Source organism: Papaver somniferum, chromosome 2 (assembly GCF_003573695.1).
Source record: "Papaver somniferum cultivar HN1 chromosome 2, ASM357369v1, whole genome shotgun sequence".
Taxonomy (NCBI): Eukaryota; Viridiplantae; Streptophyta; class Magnoliopsida; order Ranunculales; family Papaveraceae; genus Papaver; species Papaver somniferum.
The window spans coordinates 150,098,852-150,121,222 of record NC_039359.1 but is presented as its reverse complement, the minus strand read 5'-3'; the positions used below and the strand labels follow the sequence as shown (position 1 = coordinate 150,121,222).

Genomic DNA, 22,371 nt, shown 5'->3' with positions numbered 1-22,371 from the left:
TAAATTAGGTTCATATTCAACATCATTTACATGAATGGGACTAGACACTTCATTAGGGACAACATACATTTCCTCATGAATTTCCTCCTTTTGTAGGTGAAGCAAAATCTGATCTAAATATGCCTGAATTCGTGATGTAGATCTAGCAAAGTTTTGCTCACTGAGTCTGAAAGCTTCTGTGGTGGAGTCTAAATTCATGGGAATACAAAATTCTTCATGTTCAAATTGTGGTGAATGGTACATGTGTGCATGGTCATTTGGGTTTATAAAAGATTGATCGCAACCCTCAAAGGATTGATTATGGTCCCAATGACTACCAGCCTCACAATTTGTGGGCATTTCATAATTTGGATTTTCATGGGATTCTCTAAATCGCCTATAATCATGCAAAATATAGCAATATTTATCAGGATGGTCTAAACCACCACATAAGGTACATGCATAGATTTCAGGTCGTCTATGTGAACTAGATGCTACAGATTTCTCATGTGTTTCCATTTCTAAAGCAGTGATCTGAGCCTCTAACTGATTCACAAGTGACGAATGTGTGAGTTGGATATTGTCTAGATGTTCATTTTCACTCAATGATGGATGATACATGTTTGAATAGTCATTAGGGTTCGCATATTGAGGTTCATGACCTACAGAAGGTCCATAATAATAATCCCTATAACTATTGACATCATGGTCTGTGGGAGGCTCATAAGGTGAATCTTGCTCGTAAGCTTCTCTAATAGATTTATTCCCAGTGGCAGACCAAAATCCAGACATGTTATGTTTATCAAACAATCACACAATTCAAAAAGAGAAATAAGGCCCACACTTTTCAGTTATGGGTTTCAAAAATTTAATTTTTAGGCTTTAAAGGTAAAGCCTATTTGGGATTTTTGGTTAAAAAGAGGGAGAAAAATTTTGGTTTTTGAATGGGAGAAAACTTTTGGTTTTAATTGGGAGATAAAAAGAAAAATTTGGTTTTTAATATTGGGAGAAAAACTTTGGTTTTAAAATTGGGAGCAACCCACATAGGTGGAGAAAGAATTTGGTTTTGAGTTGGGAGAAAAATTTGGTTTTGTTGTTAGGAGCAAGCCCACATTGGTGGGAGAATTGTGCAGCCCAAAAGGAAGTTTTGAACAGGCCCAACTGTTGGGTTGGAAGTTGGTTTGAAAAAACTTTAACTTTTGAAGCTTGAGCCAAGCCCAGCAGTTTGATTTTGTTATGAAGCCCAGCTGTTGGGTTTTGAAAATTTGAAAATTTTAAAGATTGTCAAAGTTATAAGCCCAAACAGAAATGTTTAAAAACAAACAAGCCCACAAGTAATTAAGATTACAAGCCCTCACGAAATTAAATTACAAACCCAACAGAAAATGGAAGCCCACAAGTTGGGTTCTCTTAATGGGTTTAGGCTTACCTATTTTTTGGAGGGAAGCCCAGTTGGGCTTTGGTCCCTTTGTGTTTGTTGCAAAAGCCCAGTTGGGATTTGGATCTTCCTAAGCTTTTGTTGAAGCCCACTTGGGCTTGGTTCAATCTTCACTCCAACTTGTGCAGTCCAGTTGGGCTTGGTATTTCTTTTCCTTGACTTTGAGTGGCCCAGTTGGGCTCTGAATATCTTCTTCTTTAGCTTGTTTGTGTAGCCCGGTTGGGCTCACAGCAATTGGGTCTGATGGTTCAAGGCAGGGTTCAGCAGGACAGGCTCAGAAGCAGCTGCAGCAAGGCAACTCAGCTTGTTTCAGCTTTCAGCCCAGTTGGGTCCAGCAGTTTGCAAGGCCAATGCACCAGCCTAGCAACATCAACACCAGCAAACTAGGCTCAGCAGGTTCACACGGCCACAACAGAGAATCAGCACCAGCATGCAGCAACACAACACAACAGCCCAGCAGCAACTTCAGCAGGCTTGGCAAGAAGCAGCAGCATCACCAGCTAACAAGTCTCACCAGCTCCTTCAGCAGCACCAGCTTTGCAAGCAAGCAGTGAACAGCAATAGCAAGTATGGAGATGGAGCAACAAAGAAGATAGCAAGAACATCAAGCAATGACAAGATGCAAGAAATGTTAACAGCAAATGATGCAAGTGCAGCTGCAAGCTAAGAGCAACAGCAAGCAAATGAGCAAGTGACAGGAATTGATGAATAAAGCAAGAAAACAAAGAAACTACACAACACCGCTACCGAGTCCCCGACAACGACGCCAAAAACTTGATAGCAAGGGAATGATACCCTAAAACTATGTTCTAAATACTTGCAAGTGCACAAGGCCAAGAATATCTAGTGAGCAAGCAAGGGAAAGTGGACAGGGACTTGGAGGATGCAAATGTAACTTTTTTGTTCTTTTCTACTAAAACCTAAATCTAAACAGTGACAACAAAGCTAAACAGGACACTAACTAACATGAAGCTAACTAATCAGGACAACAACTAACAGGACATTCACTTGAAGAAATAATTCACACTAACATTAAAGTCAACTAATCAGTAAGCTGAAACTAATCATCAAACATTAAATAGAACAGAATTTTTGACAGAAAACTACACTAATTCAACACTGACAGTTGAAGAAAGATTAACAATGAAACTTAAACATGAACAACAAACATTGAAGTTGAGATTTTTGAAACAGCAATGAAGTGATTGAATATTTGATAGAGGGGAACTAGGGCTTGAGAATTCACCACTCAACCCATACTAGCATGTTAGTTATTGCACTACTCTAGCTTCTTAGATGGACAGTTTAACTTCAATCACTATATCAAGGCAAAGTATTAGTTGTCTGCTCAAAGAACAACTAATCAAAGCTAACTAACATGAAATTGAATGCAAGTGAAACATACATAGGATGCATCTAACTACCTAGGATGCTTGAAATTCTAGGTGAAAGTAATATGTCATCCACATGCTTAAACTATCCTAAACAGTGAGCATGGCATGAGTAAGAGCAATTTGCTTAACATCCTAGCATCAAGGCTAAGGGTTTCATCTAAACCCTAGCTAGGATGTTTAGAACATGGAGAACATCTCTAGCATATTACTAACAGTGATGTTAAACATGGAAATTTGCAAGTGACAGGGCATACAAAAAATTGAAAGTAAGCTTCTGATTTTTACTCCAAAATGAGCTTGGGTATCCCCGACTAGCTCAACATCATACACAGTGTCTCAATTTATACCTATTACAAACCCTAATTGAAAATCCCCAAAACAGAGAAAATTAGGGTTTTGAAAATTAATAAAATTACTCACCAAAAAAACTGAAATAACAACAACCCATGCTTAACCCATGCCTTCTCTGCTCTCCCCCTGCTCCAATTGACGCCTATGATGCTCTAATTGTGCCCTAACTCGAGTTGTTTTATTCACCCCAAACCTAGGGTTCAGTGGTTGTGAGATGAGTAAAAGAACTAGGCTAGGGAGATGGTGGAGATGTTTGGAATGATTTGATGGAGATGGTGGCAGTGAACATCGGGGTCTGGTGGTGGCAGGATATGGTGGTGAAGGAGTTGCAGGTGATGGAAGAGAGGAATTTGGGGAGAAGAGGAGAAGAACCCGATGGAGAATGGGTTAGGGAGTGTTTGGGTGAAGTCGATAGGTATTTGGAGATTGGGTGTTGATCGAGTGTATCAAAATTTGATGTCTTGATGATGAAGGGTGTACGATGAGAAGGTGATGGAATGATCCAACGGAGAGATGGAGATGGGTGTGGAGCAACCGTTGGATGTGTGATACATCAAAACTGACGGTCCAAGATGGAGTTAGGTGCTAAAGTGTTAGACAGGAACATCAAAGCCTGATGCACTCTGATGAATCTACCGTTAGATGATGGAATGGATCCAATCTGACGGCTAAGGAGAGAAGCAGGTTTGGGTTTGGATTTTGGGTTTGGGCTTAGGTAATCATGAGCCCACTTATTCTTTAAGAACAATTTCTTCCTTGTTAAGCCCATTTTCATCCTTGAGTCTTCCATACCGCATTCTTCACTTCTTTTCCGCTAGAGTTTCCTTCGGCTTTTTCCCGTGTCTTTGCTCTTTTCGCTCCGCAACTCATCTAGACTTTATTTATCACCTAAAAATGCAAAATTAAGTAAAATAAAATATTTATCCTTGAGGAGAGTAAAATACAGAATTCATTACAAAAGGGGAAATTATGGTATGCAAAAAGGGATAAGTGCCAATAAAATGATGATAAATAATGCAATATTTGGCACCTATCAGTATTTTCATAACAACTTATGCTTAATGCACCTCCCTTGGGACGATCCTGCTTCCATTCTATTACTTGCTAGTGTAAAGAGAAGTAGAAATTATTATTTGCGAGTTGACACCTCGTCAAAATTGGCGTCGCTGCCGGGGAAGCATTGGCAAGTTTAGTTGTTATTTTTATTCTTAGTTGTTACTTTTTCTTTTATTTCAATTACAGTTTACTCATTCAATCTTTTAGAACCTTATTTTCAGGTACTATTTCTTTGGTGAATGCTCGGAGAAGGAAAACCAAGTCCTATTGGTATACGTCTTCGTTCGGGCACTTTACTAAAATACTTCATTCGAGCAGTGAATACTCCACTTCCTCCTAGTTCTTCAACAAGTGAATTCTCGGACTTGGACAAAGAGGAAGACAACAGAATGGGAGGTCGACCACCTGTTCCAAGAACATTCAAGGAGCTCACTTCTCCAAACCTTGACCAACAGCCTTTATGTATTCAGCTGAATGAAACCATTGAATTGAAGCCGCAATTGATTCACTTGCTGCCCAATTCAAAGGTTTAGCGGGAGAAGATCCTAATCGTCACTTGCAACAATTTCATCATGTTGTGACTAGTTTAAAGCAAGCAACTGCAGACGCTGATATGGCTATGATGACAGCGTTTCCTTTCTACCTTATAGATGCTGCAGGAGAATGGTTCTTTTGCTTATCTGGGAGTATAACCACATGGAATGGGATGAAGAAGTTATTCCTTGAGAAGTATTTTCCGGCATCAAAAGCAGCAGAGATTCGCAAGGAGATTTGTGGTATTAGGCAAGTATCCGGAGAGACTCTCTATGAGTATTGGGACAAAAAACTTCTCACTAGATGCCCACACCATCAAATTAGCAATCAACTCGTTATTCAATACTTCTATGAGGGGTTGCTTTCTAATGAGAGAAATTTGATTGATGTCGTAAGTGGTGGTGCACTTACCAACAAGACCATTGCGGAAGCTACAAGTTTGTTGGATAATATGGCTGTGAACACTCAACAATTCTACACTCGAGGTGAACCAGTGGCAAGGAAAGTGGATGAAGTTGGTGATTCTTCACATTTGGAACATAGAATGGGCAACATGGAGAGGATGATGCAACAAATAGCAGCGGCTGAAATACCATCATACACCGAAGAAGTTGAGCAAGCAAGTGCTATGTACCAAAATCAGCAAAGGCCAAGATATGACCCATATTCCAGCACATATAATCCGGGTTGGCGTGATCATCCTAATTTCAGCTACGCCAACAAGCAAGCTGCAGTTTCCAATCCGCCATTCAATCAACAAGGCGGGTACCAATTCTTGCAGAGGTCGCAACAAGAAGCTCAAGGCATGAGTATAGATGACAAGTTGAATCTCATTCTCAACACAATGACGCAAGATAAGAAAAAGGCGGAGATGGATATGAAGGACATCCGAACACAAATGGGTCAACTAGATACTACTGTGAGAAAATTGAAAGCACAAGCAGCTGGAAAACTTCCCTCGCAACCATTGAATCCCAGAGAGATTGTTAGTGCTATTGAGTTTTGAAGTGGGAAACAAGTAGAGAAACCGACAACATCATCGGAGTCCCATGAACGTGATTTAGAGAAAGAAGTGGAAGAAATAGTCCCTAAAAAGACTGATTCGATAAATTCTAACTCTAAACCTCTTGTTTCTACTTATGTTACTCCTCCATCTTTTCCTAGCAGGTTTGCAAAATCAAATAAGGAGACGTTGGACAAAAAGATTTGGGAAATCTTCAAGAAGATCGAAATGAACATTCCATTAATTGATGCGATAAGGCAGGTTCCTCGTTATGCAAAGTTCTTAAAGGAATTGTGCACTAACAAGCACAAATTGACCGGTAATGAGGTAATAAGTATGGGGGAGAGTGCTTCGGCATATCTTCAAAAAAACTCCCACCTAAATTGAAAGACCCCGACAGTTTTATGATCGAACTTTATATAGTGGTAAATAGAGTTGTCGTTCACTCGGACTTGATGGATTGATTTTAAGAATTAATAAACTAAAAGAAAAGAAAAACTATACACAAAATATTGTCACAGGATGAAGAGTGTTACTAGGACTAGGATTTCGTCGAATTCATAACATAGGGTTCAATTTATTTATTCTCAACAATTAAAGCTCAATGAATAAAATTAACATGTACTCTGGTTTTGCCAAGGTAGATTATCAAAAGATTAGTTGTAAATCCTAAGCATGATGTATCAAAACATTTAAGCTAAGCATACCTCATCAAATTAAATGACAACCAATTAATTCAAATCATATTTCAATTAAAATTAATGAAAAAGTCTTAAAAAGAATTAAATAATTTTACCCATGTATGAAATTCGTCTTTGTTCGTCGTCCCAGTATTGGGGTTTAGCTCATCACGTCGAAAACACACTTAAAATATTTATTCATGGCTCAAAAAGTGTTTACAAGATGATGAAATGTAATGAGAAGAATAAAACAATGATTTTGCTCTCCCAAAACTCCCCTCTCTCGATAATCTTGTTTGGTCCTACTAGCACCCTATTTATACACAATAACCCATTACTCAAACATCTTTTCAAAATCTTCTTCCATAACTCCATCAGATCTTCTCTTTAATGAAAGATATCTCATGAATAATTTCTTTCTCCATTATCACAAATCTTCTTTATTTACTAGAATAAAATCCTAGGGATATTATCTTTTTTTATTTTTTAAATAAAACCCCAGATTTTCTTTCTCCTTTTCAATAAAAACCAACTCATAAATATATTATCTCTTTTACCTTCAAGATATGGAAACTTTATGTATAATAGGCAAGAAGATATCTTTGCCTCGAATCTTTAAAATCTCCCATAAATTCCGTGAATCTGTCTCAAAATGAAGAAGGAGAGGGTGCCACTATCCATTTGCTGGGTGCCTTTAACAAGATTGGTGCTCTTATCTGAAATGAGGATGCCTTTAATACTTTTAAGCCAATTCTTCCAAAAATGTTTATTCCCCAAAAATACCTACAAACACGAAAAACACTGTAAATAAATACGAAATCGAGTTCCAACAATATATAGTATTGAGATCAATTTAGACACAAAAATGTGTCTATCAAATACCCCCAAACTTATTATTTGCTAGTCCTCGAGCAAATTTAATATAGAAAAATAAAATGACTACACTTAGCACGTGTAGCAAGCCGTTAAACCGCTAGGTGGCACTACCGGCGGAGTGTTGTCTCCGGAGGGTTAACCAGAAGTGTACCCACAAAACCTTTACTCCAGACCCTAGCTATCTACGTTGAACCTTGGAAGGCACTAAAGAATCTCCTTGGTTGGCATACTCTCATTGACTACAGGAGGAAGTACCTTGATGCGAAATTCCAATTGATGTACACGAGTTTGCACTCAAGCATACTAAAATTCATATAAGTGACAGAGCTCTACTCAGATAGTTTATGTACATCATAACCGGAGTCAACCAATCACATGGAAAGATTAAGAAGATGGATGTAGAGAAAAACGTAGATGGTTTTGATGTAGACTAAGGTGAACCTATCCTAATGGACTGAGATACCGGTCTGACTAGTATCAACACAACTGGCATATACAAGGGAACCAACGGGTGATAATCCTAACTCTAGGTCAACACAACTGGCATATACAAGGGCACCCAGTGGTTGACTTTATTGAATTTATTCCGGTTGGTCTGATGGTCTGGTCTCTAATTTTTTTCATTTTTTTTTTATATCTCAATTACTCTATTTCACCCAATCACTTATAAGAAAATAAAATATAAAAACAGAAGGTGAAAAGGATTCAACGACATATGGCGAAACTACCATGTTTCTTTTTAATTCTAACACCTGAGCTCTGTGCTTTTATGAATAGACTCTTTAGATGTTTTCATCTAATCAGATTGGTTCCTCAACTCCTACAACCAAGATGTTCTCATCCACTTAGATTGGTTAGTCCCAACCTTAATAAGCATAGATTTCTAGGCTCTGGAGTTTATTTATTGCAACTAAAAAGTTTCCCATGCCCCCAAATTTAAATCTAACATTGTCCTCAATGTTCTAAAGATAAAATTAAAAACATGAACAAGGAGAAACTATTACCACTTGAAGCAAAAGAGATAAGGAAAGATATTACCGTGTCGCAAGAATATCGGGTTACCTCCCAAGAAGTGCTAAGTTTAAAGTCTTCAGCCAGACTAATAAAGGATTAGTCACCTTATGGAATCATAGAGTAATAGACGGAATAACTGCGGATCACCAAAACCAAATAGGGCTATCACAAGTAAAAGGAATCTGCAACATGACAAGAAAATTAGCAAATAAAGCACACCCTTGTCTAGTTTCCTGTTTAAGACAACTACATCTAGCTGTGGTTCAGGTTCAGGTTCTATAACTGGGTCTAGATAAAATATTTTCATGGGTTGGACTTCCTCAAAGGCAGGATCCTGAAGATCAGGTTGTAGAGTCTGAAAATACTCAACTAAGAACTTAGAAGCACATAACACTAACCTGAATAATTGGGGATCCTCTAAGTCAATCAGATTTGACTCACACTGTTGACCATAGTGGTGGTCATTCTTAAGTAAATGTGTCGACCCTAATTTTCTAAAGTAATTAGGTTTAGTCTCAAAACTTAATAACTGACACATCTGAAACTCATATGTTCCCACAATTGGAAGGAAAGTTTTTGGTGGGAAAACAAAGTCAATTTTGGTATCGTAGCCTGGGTTAACCACATCAACCAGAGGATGGGTTTCTAACAACTGAGATTCATTTTGGACAACATGAGGTTCGGGAAAACGTGTATGAAGATAATCTTGTAAAATGGTTGAGGAATATATGTTAAGTCCCAAGTAAGGGACCTTTCTAAGAGTTAAAGCACATGGATAATAATCACCCCCAAACATAGAGTTTTCAGTGTCTCTAGAAAGACTAATCACAACTTCCCTAATTTCTAGGTCATCAGATTTCTGAAAATGATCAATTGATTCTTCTAAGTCGGGTTCATCCTCACTCATCTAAACGAGTTCATTTTCTTTTTCTAAGTCTAACGTTTCTAAATCGCTAGACTCTAAAACAATATTCTCAAAATAAACTCGTTCCTCAAAACTATCATCGGCTTCGTAAAAAGGAAATACTACATCGTCTAAAACGGGGATACCTCTAGTCAAATCCTCATCCTTTTGAATAGGTAAAATATCATTAAAATTATTTGGATTTGAACTAGAAGTAACATGATTATTATAAAGCTCAATTGGAGTAATAAATTCCTGATCACTATGCCTACAACTTTCAAATTCTTCATCAACATTATCATTATCATAATCATTATAATAACATGAAAATGGTTGAACCTCATCTAAAGTAGTGTCTCCATTTCTAACCTCATCATTAGGTGAATAGTAACTATCCTCATTTTCAAGGGTGAAACTGGGAACATTGTGTTAGAAATTCAGATTATTTCGAGCAATTCTTTCATTCGTCTCTAACTCAAGTCTACGTGTCGACTCAGCTATCCTCTCAAGGGTCTCTTCTAAATAAAGTTCCCTTAGTGTTGGATCTAAGTTTTCAATTAACCTATTGAGGATACCTAAAGAAGATTCAATCGTTGTTGCAGCTCTTTCGTCCATAACTACGTTATTCACCTCAGCTAAATTACGTGTCGATTCAGCTAACTTACGTGTCGACTCAGCTAAATACCTAAGGGACTCTTCTAGAGAAGGAATAGGAACATAAGGATCATAAAAAGGACTACTTTTCAATAGTTTGATTGTATCCTCTAGAGACGAAGTACTATTACTATAATTATCTTGCTCGAATGACCGATGTGCGTGTGGATAGTAATTGGGCTCACCATGGTATGACCCATAACCTTCAAAAGGTTGGCATTCCCAACCACTATTCACACTATGGTCATAAAAGGAGTAATGTCCATATTGTTCAGTTGGATATTCATTGTATTGGTTATTGTAATGCCAGTTTGACATTTTCAACACAAAATAAACCCACTGACAGGGGATTCGCGGGTGTTCAGAAAACCTTACCTCCCGTTCCAGACGGGGGATGAACCGTTGAAATCGACTCGCGCCACGACTCCGATGTCGTGTACGAACCCGAGGGGCCGAGACAGTATCGTAACTGTCGTCCTTCCCTGCAGCAGTTTTATTTATATTAACCCTTCCTTAGGGTTTTAAAAATAATGTCCAAAAGAAAGTCCCAAAAATAAAGTCCAAAAAAAAGATTACAAAAATATAACTCTAATTACAGTTCAAAAAAATAAATAAAAAATACCTAATAAAAATAAATTAACTATATAAAAAAATATTCTTATTTACTCCTTTGGATTTCTCTTTTCTTTCCTTCTTTGGCTTCGCTTTACTTTTCAACACTTTCTCTTTTACATAAGCTCCACACCAAGTCTCAAAACAAACAGAAAAAATAGCAAAACACGTAAAAAAAGAACAAAAATAATAAAAATAACAAACAAAACCTAAAAAAAAATGTATATACAAGTCCGCGTCGGCGGCGCCAAAAATTGATCGAATTTTATATAGTGGTAAATAGAGTTGTGGTTCACTCGGACTTGATGGATTAATTTTAAGAATTAATAAACTAAAAGAAAAGAAAAAATATACACAAAATATTGTCACAGGATGAAGAGTGTTACTGGGACTAGGATTTCGTCGAATTCATAACATAGGGTTCAATTTATTTATTCTCAACAATTAAATCTCAATGAATAAAATTAACATGGACTCTGGTTTTGCCAAGGTAGATTCTCAAAAATTAGTTTTAAATCCTAAGCATGATGTATCAAAACATTTAAGCTAAGCATACCTCATCAAATTAAATGACAACCAATTAATTCAAATCATATTTCAATTAAAATTAATGAAAAAGTCTTAAAAAGAATTAAATAATTTTACCCATGTATGAAATTCGTCTTCGTTCGTCGTCCCAGTATTGGGGTTTAGCTCATCACGTCGAAAACACACTTAAAATATTTATTCATGGCTCAAAAAGTGTTTACAAGATGATGAAATGTAATGAGAAGAATAAAACAATGATTTTGCTCTCCCAAAACTCCCCTCTCTCGATAATCCTGTTTGGTCCTACTAGCACCCTATTTATACACAATAACCCATTACTCAAACATCTTTTCAAAATCTTCTTCCATAACTCCATCAGATCTTCTATTCAATGAAAGATATCTCATGAATAATTTCTTTCTCCATTATCACAAATCTTCTTTATTTGCTAGAATAAAATCCTAGGGATATTATCTTTTTTTATTTTTTAAATAAAACCCCATATTTTCTTTCTCCTTTTCAATAAAAACCAACTCATAATTATATTATCTCTTTTACCTTCAAGATATGGAAACTTTATGTATAATAGGCAAGAAGATCGAATCTTTAAAATCTCCCATAAATTCTGTGAATCTGTTTCAAAATGAAGAAGGAGAGGGTGCCTCTATCCATTTGCTGGGTGCCTTTAACAAGATTGGTGCTCTTATCTGAAATGAGGATGCCTTTAACACTTTTAAGTCAATTCTTCCAAAAATGTTTATTCCCCAAAAAACCTACAAACACAAAAAACACTGTAAATAAATACGAAATCGAGTGCCAACAATGTATAGTATTGAGATCAATTTAGACGCAAAAATGTGTCTATCATTTTACTATACCTTGCACAATTAGTAAAACAAGGTTTACAAAAGCTTTGCTAGATTTAGGAGCATCTATTTGTGTTATGCCTGCCTCAATTTATGAATTTTTAAATCTTGGTCCTCTCAAAAGTACCAGCATAGTTATTCAACTTGCCGATAGATCTAATATCTACCCGAAAGGGGTTGTCGAAAATGTTTTGGTGCAGGTTAATGAGCTTATATTTCCTGTGGACTTCTATGTTCTTGATATGAGTGATGAAAACTCATCCTCGTCTACACCTTTGTTGTTGGGTAGACCATTTATGAGAACCGCTAGAACAAAGATAAATGTATTTGAAGGTACCTTGACAATGGAATTTGATGGAGAGGTTGTTCGCTTCAACATCTTTGAGGCGATGAGATACCCAAGCGATGTGCACTCATGTTTTGTTGTGGAGGAAACTGACGCTGGCTAAGAATGCAAGTGAGATGAAAGTCGGACTGACGACTTTAAACCAAGCGCTAATTGGGAGGCAACCCACCTGTTTTGTATCTTTATCTTTATCTTTTTATTTTTAAGAATTTTATCATTATCGGTAGGTAAATTTATCATTATCTACCGATTATTCTTGATTCAAAAAATTTAATTTCTCTTTACTAAAAGTTACGCACAACCGGTTGATAATGAACATCATTAACTACCGATTATGAAAGTAGATAATTTCGAAATTTTATTAAGTTTTGAAAATTTGAATTTTGGGCCACGAACACAATCCGTAGATAATAAGCATCACTTATTAACACAATTTACTAACGATTATGGTAATACCAAAATTCGAAAATTGAGTATATTCGGAGGTTAAAGTAACACACTTTACTACCGATTATGGTAGTACCAAAGTTCGAAAATTTTAGGATTTTGGCAAAATCACATTTTAGGCCAATATATAATCGGAAGTTAAGTTTACTACGGATTATGGTAGTACCAGAATTCGAAAATTAAGTATATTCGGAGGTTAAAGTAATACACTTTACTACCGATTATGATAGTACCAAAGTTTGAAAATTTTAGAATTTTGGTAAAATATCATTTTGGAGCCAATATACATTCGAAAGTTAAATTTATTACCGATTATGGTAGTACCAAAATTCGAAAATTGAGTATATTCGGAGGTTAAAGTAAAACACTTTACTACCGATTACGATAGTACCAAAGTTTGAAAATTTTAAAATTTTTGCGAAATCTCATTTTGGGGCCAATATACATTCGGAAGTTAAATTTACTACCGATTATGGTAGTACTAAAATTCGAAAATTGAATATATTCGGAGGTTAAAATAACACACTTTACTACCAATTGTAGTATTAACTACCGATTGTGGAAGGGCAATTTTGCCATTACGAAATACGGGAGATAAGGGCTAACTTTCATTTAGGTTTGGATGACCCTATATTGTCTTCTTCTTGGCCCCTGATTCCTTTTGGGTGGCCTCTAAAAATGCTAGGATATAATAGGTAAGGAGGGAGTATTATTCTGTATGAAACTAGCGTTCCAAACCTCAGATCCGGCGTAAATTCCCAACCAATTGGAGGGTCTCAAATAGTTCCATTTCTAACCGTCCACGTTGACTGCACACCTCCAAAGGTTAAACCTTGTTATTAGATGCGTACAACCAACCAAGTGTACGAAGCAAGACTTATGACGATGGCGTCCACTATTTCCACCCCCCACGCACCACCCACCCACCCACACATATTTTCGAACGCGACTTCGAGTTTAGACAAGTGTACTCTCAGTCTGGTTGAACACTGCCAACAAGTAAGATACAAAACATTAATACAACAATCCGGGGATGACATAGCCGAGCTATGCCAGCCACCAAACAGGAAAGCGCATGTGTAACACATGTATAAGAAATTGACTCTACGCGTTATAGAGGATCTGATATTATATTTTAAGTTCATTATGCGGAAATTAGAGATGTGGGACTATTTATCCTTTCACACCCTCCCTCACATGTAAAGCCAGTCACTCGGTCTAATACGTGGACCTACGCACGTATGGATCTTGGGTGTGTAGGTGACATCGGTCACGGTCCATCCCAAGTACAGGTCATACGAGTGACCAGTCATTCGGTCACGGGTGTACATGTGCTCATTCGGGTCACGACGGCTACTAATTCGGCCTACACCCCGCGTATGGGACCTAACTCTGATACCATGTTAAAATCTGCGGACATCCAACTCAAAACCAATTGGCAATGAGATGAACGACCCTTCTATATTATATTTTAAATTCATTATGCGGAAACCAGGAATGTGAGACTATTTATCCTTTCACACGTAGAAAACCGAAAGATACGTCATGTTATTAAAATTGAAATAGATTTGGAGTTCCAACCTCTGGTAGGAATAGGATGATTGGTGATGGTTCCCATCTCGCCTCACATGTGTAAGGGTGAGACTTTGCGTTGGCTGGGGTGATAAATATTCCCTTTCCCTAGGGATAAGATATGTAGAGTTGGGCACTAGTGGCCAAGGCTGTTAATAGGGGTAGTGGGTACCAAATTGTTTGGGATGTACCTGTTGGAAAAAAATGGGTTTCACAAAGGATGAATGACACAGAGAAGAAAGTGTTGCACTCCAAAACTTTCAAGGCTTGTATAAATTTCTTTTAGACAAATATTTCTACCCTCCCAATAACAATTGGCGATTACAACATGTATGCGAAATATTGCCTTCAGGATACAATGAAAGCCCTGCAACGAAAACTGAATTCAAGGTTTGTACCCCTTGATTCAATCAAGAACACACAAAGAGATTTCTGATTTCTGATGATGCTTTTTGAAACAGAGAAAACAGATTGATTTTTCTTATATGTTAAACGAAACTGGGAGAAGCTATTTATAAAGGGTTTTGCACCTGTTGGGAATAGGTTTTTTTATTCGCCAACAGGTTTCTATTCACGAAACGTCAGGTTCCTTCATCAACAGACATCAATGGTGTCTTTTGGATTCGAAATTTTCGAACAGGCTTTTATCGGCCAAATAAAACCTTCAGTTCAAAAAATTCTTCCGGGGGCGTTGCCCCCCAGGACCCCCCTTTGATTAGCGGCGTTGAAAATATTCCAACAGTACCAATATGTATTTTGTCGTCCCATATGTATATTAGTATGGCACCCTATTAGCAATTTTGTGGTTTCCAAGGCCTCCGTATCCAAAAAAGAAAGAAAACAAAAAGTTAACCAAGATAATAATTAGGATAATTATTTTAGTAAGATAATAATTATTAACATTGCTGTAGGAGTATCAGCTTATTTTCTTGTTTGTCCAGTAAACTGGTACTCGTACCCGGTTGGCAGCCATGAGTATTACTTGGTGCCTTTGGTCTGGTTAACGCCCCTTGCAGCAGGCAAGCTATCCTCATAAATGTATATGGTTGCAGTCAACTTCAATAATGTGAAGCCCACGAGATACATGTGCCTACAAATTTCATTTTCTTTCGTTTTCCTGGAAGGCACGCAGTATATGGGATTCTTCTTCATTCGAGCATCTTCCAAAAGTTGATTCTATTTTTTAATCCAGCAAAAGATGAGCAATTTCGACTGCACTCCCTAAACAAGTATTCAGTTAAATTTCGCCCCCCAATTTTATAAATGTTTTATATTCTAGACCCTACTCTGTTGAATCAGAGCTACATTGCATTTCATGTATGGGGTAAGAGCTCAACCGGACCTTACCACCTGATTCCATTGTTAGGAATGTTTTTGGACACCTGTTAGCTGAAGCTTAATGTGCGTGGCCAGTGTATTGCCAATATTAACCTATGTTGAGTTAATTGAAGGGGCTGGTTGGTTGGGGACATTCAACAGAATCAAGACTTCTCAAGTGACGATAGTGGCGCCAAACTCTGACTGAACTACTGATTTAACAGAATTGGGGATAGAATAAAACATTTGTAAAATGGGGGGGCGGAATTTAACTGATTATTTTTTGGGAGGGTGCAGTCAAAATTTCCAAAAAAAAAAGATTTGTCAAAAAAAGTGGGACCATTGTTGGGCAATTTCAAAAAATAATAATTGTGGCAATAGGAATTCAGTAGGTACATAAATTTATGAAGTTGGTAAGCTTTTCTCTAACATGTAGCTGGGAAGGGATTGTGTTCTTCATTTTTGATTCTTTTCAATGTCAATGTAATAAACAAACGTGCTTGGAAGTCTCCCTGTAAAGGTTTCTGTATACTATATATACACACCCTATTGGTCCATTAACTCTCAACATTTCCAAGTCTCTCCATCTCTTTCCCTCTCAGAAAATTCCATTGCTACATTCTTGAAAATCTCAGTGCTGCCTCCGTAAGGTAGTAATCATCAGAAACTCCACTACTAGCTAGTGTCCACTAGATAAGAGCAGGGAGGGTAAGGAAGTAGCCATGGAAGCAAAGAGATGGGTCTCTTTGGTTTTCTTGGCTTTAATCTTAGTTGGATTATCTTCTTCAGATTTGTTTGTTCAAGATTCAGATCAACAAGTTCAAGCCATTTCTTTTATAAGGTAAATATATTATCTTGTTTAGCTTTCACCATTCAGTCATTTTTCATGCTCCCTTAAGAAGGTGTTACTAAAATTTACAAGTTAATTTCAGTGAATATTCATTCTCTTTTAGATCTATGGTTTTATCACAACAGGACCATTGGTATGCTTAGTTTGACTATAATGGTAATAGTTGCTTAGTTTTATTAGGCAAACGAATTAGATCTGTTTTTTTTTTTTTCCTTCTACTGGGTGTTCTGTTTTCATATTTAGCATGTATGACTTTATATGATTCATACAAATATTACCATGGTAAGAAATTAAATTTGATTTGTATTTTTTTCTTATGTTTCAGTGATCTGAAGGCAACATTCCTTGGATTTTTTGATGGAACATGGCTTACAATGGAAGATGCAAGTGCCATAAACGAAGAGATTAAACCTAAACATGTCATCTTAACTCCAAACCTCACGACGTGTCATAAGTCACTTTCCGATGCCGATCGACCGGTTTATTGTTGTCCACCAAAACGTGAATCATTAGAACCCATAATTGATTTCCAATTTCCAGACATTTCAGAGCCAATTAGAGTCAGGAAACCAGCTCACAAGGTTGATGCAGATTACATCGCCAAGTATAACAGAGCCATAGCCATCATGAAATCATTACCTTACGACGATCCACGCAGCTACATGCGTCAAGCTAATATGCATTGCATATACTGCACCGGTGCTTACAATCAACAGAACTCCAACTCTCTACTCAAAATTCACAGATCTTGGATGTTTTTCCCATGGCACAGAATGATGATTTACTTTCACGAGAGGATTCTCGGAAGTTTGATCGGGGACGAGAATTTCGCTCTACCTTTCTGGAACTGGGATTCGCCGGACGGTATGTTTATTCCGGACATGTACTTGAATGGGTCAATGATTGATACGCAGCGGGATAGTTCTCACCTGCCACCTCAAGTTGCTGACATTAATTACGATTACTTCGAAAGAGGATTAGGACCTGAAGATCAGATTTCAACAAACGTTGCTTTCATGTACAATCAAATGGTGTCTGGCGCTAAAAAGACTGAACTGTTCATGGGGTGTCCTTATAAAGCCGGCGAGAATGGGTTTTGTGACGGACCAGGAACTATCGAACTGGCGCCACATAATGCATTGCATACTTGGGTTGGTAGTAACTTGAATCCTGAAAGAGAAGATTTGGGAGCCTTTTATTCAGCTGCAAGAGATCCAATTTTCTATGCACATCATTCAAACATCGATCGCCTTTGGAACGTATGGAACCAACTCCGGGGCGGCGACAAGCCGGCGATTGAAGATCCGGAATGGTTAGATTCTACCTTTTACTTCCACAACGAGAAGTCGCAGCTTGTTAGAATAAAAATCAGAGACGTTCTTGACAGTTCTAAGCTTAGATACGCTTACGAGAAGGTCGAGAATGTATGGCTCAACGCGAGACCCAAACCCTCCGTACCACCGAAGATCGCTCGTCAGGTCTTGAAAATGCGAGAGAATCAGAACCCGTTCTTGGATATCTCTAATGAAGCTATCGTTTCACCGGATTTCGGGCTGAACGGTAAGAGGCTCGATACGACGGTAAGAGTGAAGCTTCGTAGACCGAAGACACATAGAAGTAAGACTGAGAAAGAGCAAGAAGAAGAGATTATAGTTGTTTATGGAATTGACATCAGTAAGGATGCGTACGTCAAGTTCGACGTTTATGTTAATGCTGTTGATGAGACCATGATTGGTCCTGAATCGAGAGAGTTTGCAGGAACATTTGTGAACATGAAGAGGGGAGTAAGGATAGTGTTGAACAAAGGAGATTTGGTGGTGAAGAGAAAGACAGTTTTTAAGGTGGGTATCACTGAGCTGTTGGAAGACCTCGAGGCAGACGGCGATGAGACCATTTGGGTCACATTGGTACCGAGAGGCGGGACTGGCATCAATACAACTGTTGACGGAGTTCGGATTGAGTATATGAAATGATAAGATAAAGCTTGTTAAATTTTTTTTTGATATCTATTTGTTATTGTTTAATAGCTATTCTTAAATTAAAATGACTAGTGGCGATGAGACTGTTTTTTGTTACTACTTCGAATGTGTTAATTCGAAAGAGAAATGTAAATGTGTATTATGAATACCATGAAATGAGAAACGAGGTTTGGTAAGAATTGAAACTGCAGATTATTGGACGATGACCGGAGGGAGGAGTCTCTTAGCGATGAAAAAATGGTGAGTTTATCCTTCACAATGTTTATGCAGAGAAACTGAAATTAATTTTCTAGAAATCACGATTTCATGAAATTAAGCTTAAACTTGGGATTATCAATCAAATTAATTACAGATTTCAGTCCGACACCATTAAACAAACAGATTCACAGTAGTCACATGTAAAGTGCCCCAAAATCGAATGCAATTTTGAGAATATGTCCCGATATTCCAGTTCTCGGGATATGTCCCGGCCGTCCAAATTTTCATCCAAGCCAGTTAACTTGTCAAATAACGCACACATGTGAGATTACACGTGTGACAAAATGACAAATTTATCCTTCTAAAAAGTGACTGCAACTCTTGTGGTGTTCTTCGCGATAATCCGACTGATTAAAAACTAAGATTTCACGAGTTCCTGAATCTGAAACTCCGAGTGGTTCCATTGAGATGATGAAATTGTAAAATGAAACCAAAGGAATGATAATACAAGTTTAGGATCCAGGGACGATATAACAAAATTATCAATTACCCAATCAATTACCACCGTTGCTTCTAGCAGAAACATCATGAACGAAACTGAAAACCCTAAGTAAAGTAAACATATTCATCTCAAAATTAAAACAAGATTTCGTAGTCAAATTCAAAATTGAAACAAACCCAACTCATAAAACTGATCCATCTTTTGTCACTTACACATCAATTTGATTAACAACAATGTAGACGAGGAAGAGATGTAGAGATCAAAATCACGATTAATACTCTTCAGATGCAGCCATCATCAGCTTTAATTCATAAACCCCAGCAAGACTTCACTTTTCCTCCCTAAACCCTTGATTTTTCTCTAATGATTCAGACATCAATCTTACTGATGAAACCCATCTAGTGTTTTAGATCACAAACGGAAGCCTTAATTTGAAACCCTAAGTTTATATCTTAATTAAATATCGTTGAATACCCTACAGATGGAAGTGGAGACGGGATGAGTAGTGAATCAGAAGAACTGGTTGGTTTGTTTTATTTTTATGTAGAAGAAGAACTAGTGTTGATAATGAGATGGTTCTATTGTGTTCGGTGAAGGAACAACACTTTAGTTTTAATTGATCTGAGGTTAAGCTTGTCATTTCCGTCACCTCATGAGATCTCATATTATGATATTTTGACTGATCAATTACGATATATTGACTATTTAAATTATTCGGACGGAAACCGTTATCGCGGGACATATTCCAGACAACTGGAATTTCGGGGCATATCCCAAAGTACATTCGATTTTGAGGCATATTACCAAGTTGTCCTTTTTGTTACTGTGTATCCTTACGGAGCTGGTGGCAACGAGTTCTGGAGCAAGTAGACTATTGATTGAGCTGGCACCACACATTCAATACTGGAGGGTGGAAGTTAATTGAATATTAAAAGAGAAGATATGGGTGCACTTTAATTAGTTCGTACTTTAACCAGCTATAAGATCCCATTTTCCATGCAAATTGCACATTATTCAAACACTTGATCGTCTTGGGAATATATATGAAGATATAAGAAGTAACATGCCACCAACTAAAGAATCAGATTTTATTTTCTTTAATTCATTTCAAACATCAGACAGAAAACTCCCAACAAAAAAACGGATTTAAAATCACTCGCACACTGGTCCCTGCTAATTCCGTGTGGGAAGGCAGAGCCTTCCGGATTCACCCGAAAACGAAAACTGCTAGAGAAATTTAAAATCAAGCCAAAACAAAACAAGTTATTATTGTGAAATGCATTTTACCAATTCTGCAAAAATAATTAACAAGTCGGACAGATAAGCCTTTGGGCAAGTTAGTGGGTAATGCTACGTACACCGTGGGCTCGCCACAACGGGTTGTCCCGTGTGAGACAACCTGGCGGGATCCACGGATCCGCTGATGCTGGAGTTAACAGGGTGTGACTTTTGATTGTGTGATGACCGTCAAATTGTCTTGCATAATAGTTGTTTGGAAGTAGAGGATTCGCCGGCAGATACTGTTAAGGATACGTTGCCCCTTCAGGTTAACTATTATAAACAGTTATTCACCGTGACGGAGGACCAAATTGTTATCAGACTAGGTGATATATAAGACACAAATATTGATTCGAGTGAAGTTATCTTCTCAACTTCGAAATTAGTGCTTGAGTTATGTTGTCGTTTGGGTGGAATCACTGACAAAGATAAGAAACAAGCTAAGGATATTATCGAAGAAATTCTATTTAAATACAGGGACATGTATAAGGCTATTGCAGAAGAAAAAAGGGTGCAGGATAGTTGTGATTCTAATAATTCAGGGGATTCCAGTGATAAAGATGTGGAGTTGGATGAGGTAAGTTCAAGGGAGAATATGAGTGGTAATGGGGTCTAAAATAATGAATTGGAATATTCGGGGACTAAATGTTTATGATAAGCAAATAGATTTGAGAAACCTAATTGTGGTTTGACGCTGATTTTGGTACGGAAGTTTTGCCATCTCAAGGCAGTGCTGGAAATAGTGGAGGGCTTATTACTATGTGGGATGCTACTGTTCTGGAGTTGTTGGATAAGAGAGTGGGTCTCAACTCAATCTCTTGCCTGTTTAAGTATAGAAGTAATGGATTCAAATTCATTCCTACGAATGCCTATTCGCCGTGTGACGACAATTTGAGGGAGGATTTTTGGAGTGATCTTGCTGAAATAAGAAATTGGAGTTTGGAACCTTGGTGCTTTGTTGGTGAATTAAACTCTGTACGAAGTGATGCAGAGAGAAACAAGAGTTGTGGTGATGCTAGAAATATAGGCTATCTTAATGAGTTTATTTTCGAACAGGAGATGATAGATTTTCCTCTTAATGGTAGTTCTTATACCTGGAGGAACAAGCAAGACGACCCGTTGTTATGCAGACTTGACAGGTTTCTTCTGCGCTCAGCCTTTGATGCTAAATTTAGTAATGCAACACAAACAGTTCTGGTAAGAATGATTTCGGATCATAATGCATTATTGCTGTAGTTATCGTCTAGTGTTAAGGCCAATTATAGTTTTAAAATGGCTCAAACATCCGGATTTTGTTAAGTCAGTGGAGCAGTGGTGGAAGGATTTGGTTTTTGTAGGTATGCCTGGTTATATTCTCTTTTGTGAGCTTCAAAATTTGAAGTACTTTATTAAGAATTGGAGTAAGGAAGTTTTTGGTAATGTGAAAAAGGAGGAGAATGACCTGACTGAAAAGATTAAATCTTTAAATCTGTTAGAGGAAAGTGTTGCTTTATCTTCTATTCAACTAGAGGAAAGAGCTAATGTTTTGGTGAAACTAAATAACGTTAAGGTTAATAGAGCAAGGAGTGCGTTCCAGAGAGCAAAGGTGAAGGGATTCAAGGAGGGAGACAAAAATACAAGGTACTTCAATAAGATTGCTAATGCGAAAAGAAGAAGAAATTGTATTACTAAATTGGAGGTGGCAGGCGTAGATGTTTTCAATCAGGAGATCATTAAAAGGGAGATTCAACAATATTCTTCTTCTTTATTTACTGCTTCTTCTTCGGTTAATCCTTCTTTTGAAAATATGGCTTTTAAGAGTATTGATGACTCTCAAAAAGTGTGGCTTGAGAGACCTTTTGATGAAGAGAAGGTGATGGAGGATATCAAGAAGTGTGGCGCCAATAAGGCACCTGGACCAGATGGGTATAACCTTGAGTTATATAAAGCTTGTTGGGGATTTACGAAGCATGATGTCATGGCAGTAGTCAATGCATTTCACAACAAAGGTTAG

At 37.5% G+C, this 22,371-nt stretch overlaps 3 protein-coding genes across 3 annotated transcripts; all 3 read left to right on the top strand.

The window, feature by feature from the left end:
* Window positions 1-4,831: 4,831 nt before the first annotated feature.
* LOC113352216 lies at window positions 4,832-5,758 on the top strand. The gene has a single exon (XM_026596061.1). It carries the CDS (start codon window positions 4,832-4,834, stop codon window positions 5,756-5,758), a length of 927 nt encoding a protein of 308 aa, XP_026451846.1.
* A 10,219-nt stretch (window positions 5,759-15,977) lies between these two features.
* Window positions 15,978-18,579, top strand: LOC113349439 (polyphenol oxidase I, chloroplastic-like). The gene is made up of 2 exons (XM_026593412.1): window positions 15,978-16,412; window positions 16,747-18,579. Exons 1-2 carry the CDS (start codon window positions 16,294-16,296, stop codon window positions 18,392-18,394), a joined length of 1,767 nt encoding a protein of 588 aa, XP_026449197.1. The 5' UTR covers window positions 15,978-16,293; the 3' UTR covers window positions 18,395-18,579.
* A 2,280-nt stretch (window positions 18,580-20,859) lies between these two features.
* Window positions 20,860-22,371, top strand: LOC113352215. Its single transcript, XM_026596060.1, has 3 exons — window positions 20,860-20,980; window positions 21,106-21,517; window positions 21,615-22,371. The coding sequence occupies exons 1-3, from the start codon at window positions 20,860-20,862 to the stop codon at window positions 22,369-22,371; spliced, it is 1,290 nt and encodes a 429-aa protein (XP_026451845.1).

Excerpts from the sequence above, each read along its gene's own strand:
- LOC113349439 (XM_026593412.1), top strand. The coding sequence starts at position 16,294 with ATGGAAGCAAAGAGATGGGTCTCTTTGGTTTTCTTGGCTTTAATCTTA. Across the intron at positions 16,413-16,746 it reads CAAGCCATTTCTTTTATAAG|TGATCTGAAGGCAACATTCC; the intron begins GTAAATATATTA and ends CTTATGTTTCAG.
- LOC113352215 (XM_026596060.1), top strand. The coding sequence starts at position 20,860 with ATGTATAAGGCTATTGCAGAAGAAAAAAGGGTGCAGGATAGTTGTGAT. Across the intron at positions 20,981-21,105 it reads TTCAAGGGAGAATATGAGTG|GCAGTGCTGGAAATAGTGGA; the intron begins GTAATGGGGTCT and ends TGCCATCTCAAG. Across the intron at positions 21,518-21,614 it reads TTGTTATGCAGACTTGACAG|TTATCGTCTAGTGTTAAGGC; the intron begins GTTTCTTCTGCG and ends TTATTGCTGTAG.
- LOC113352216 (XM_026596061.1), top strand. The coding sequence starts at position 4,832 with ATGGCTATGATGACAGCGTTTCCTTTCTACCTTATAGATGCTGCAGGA.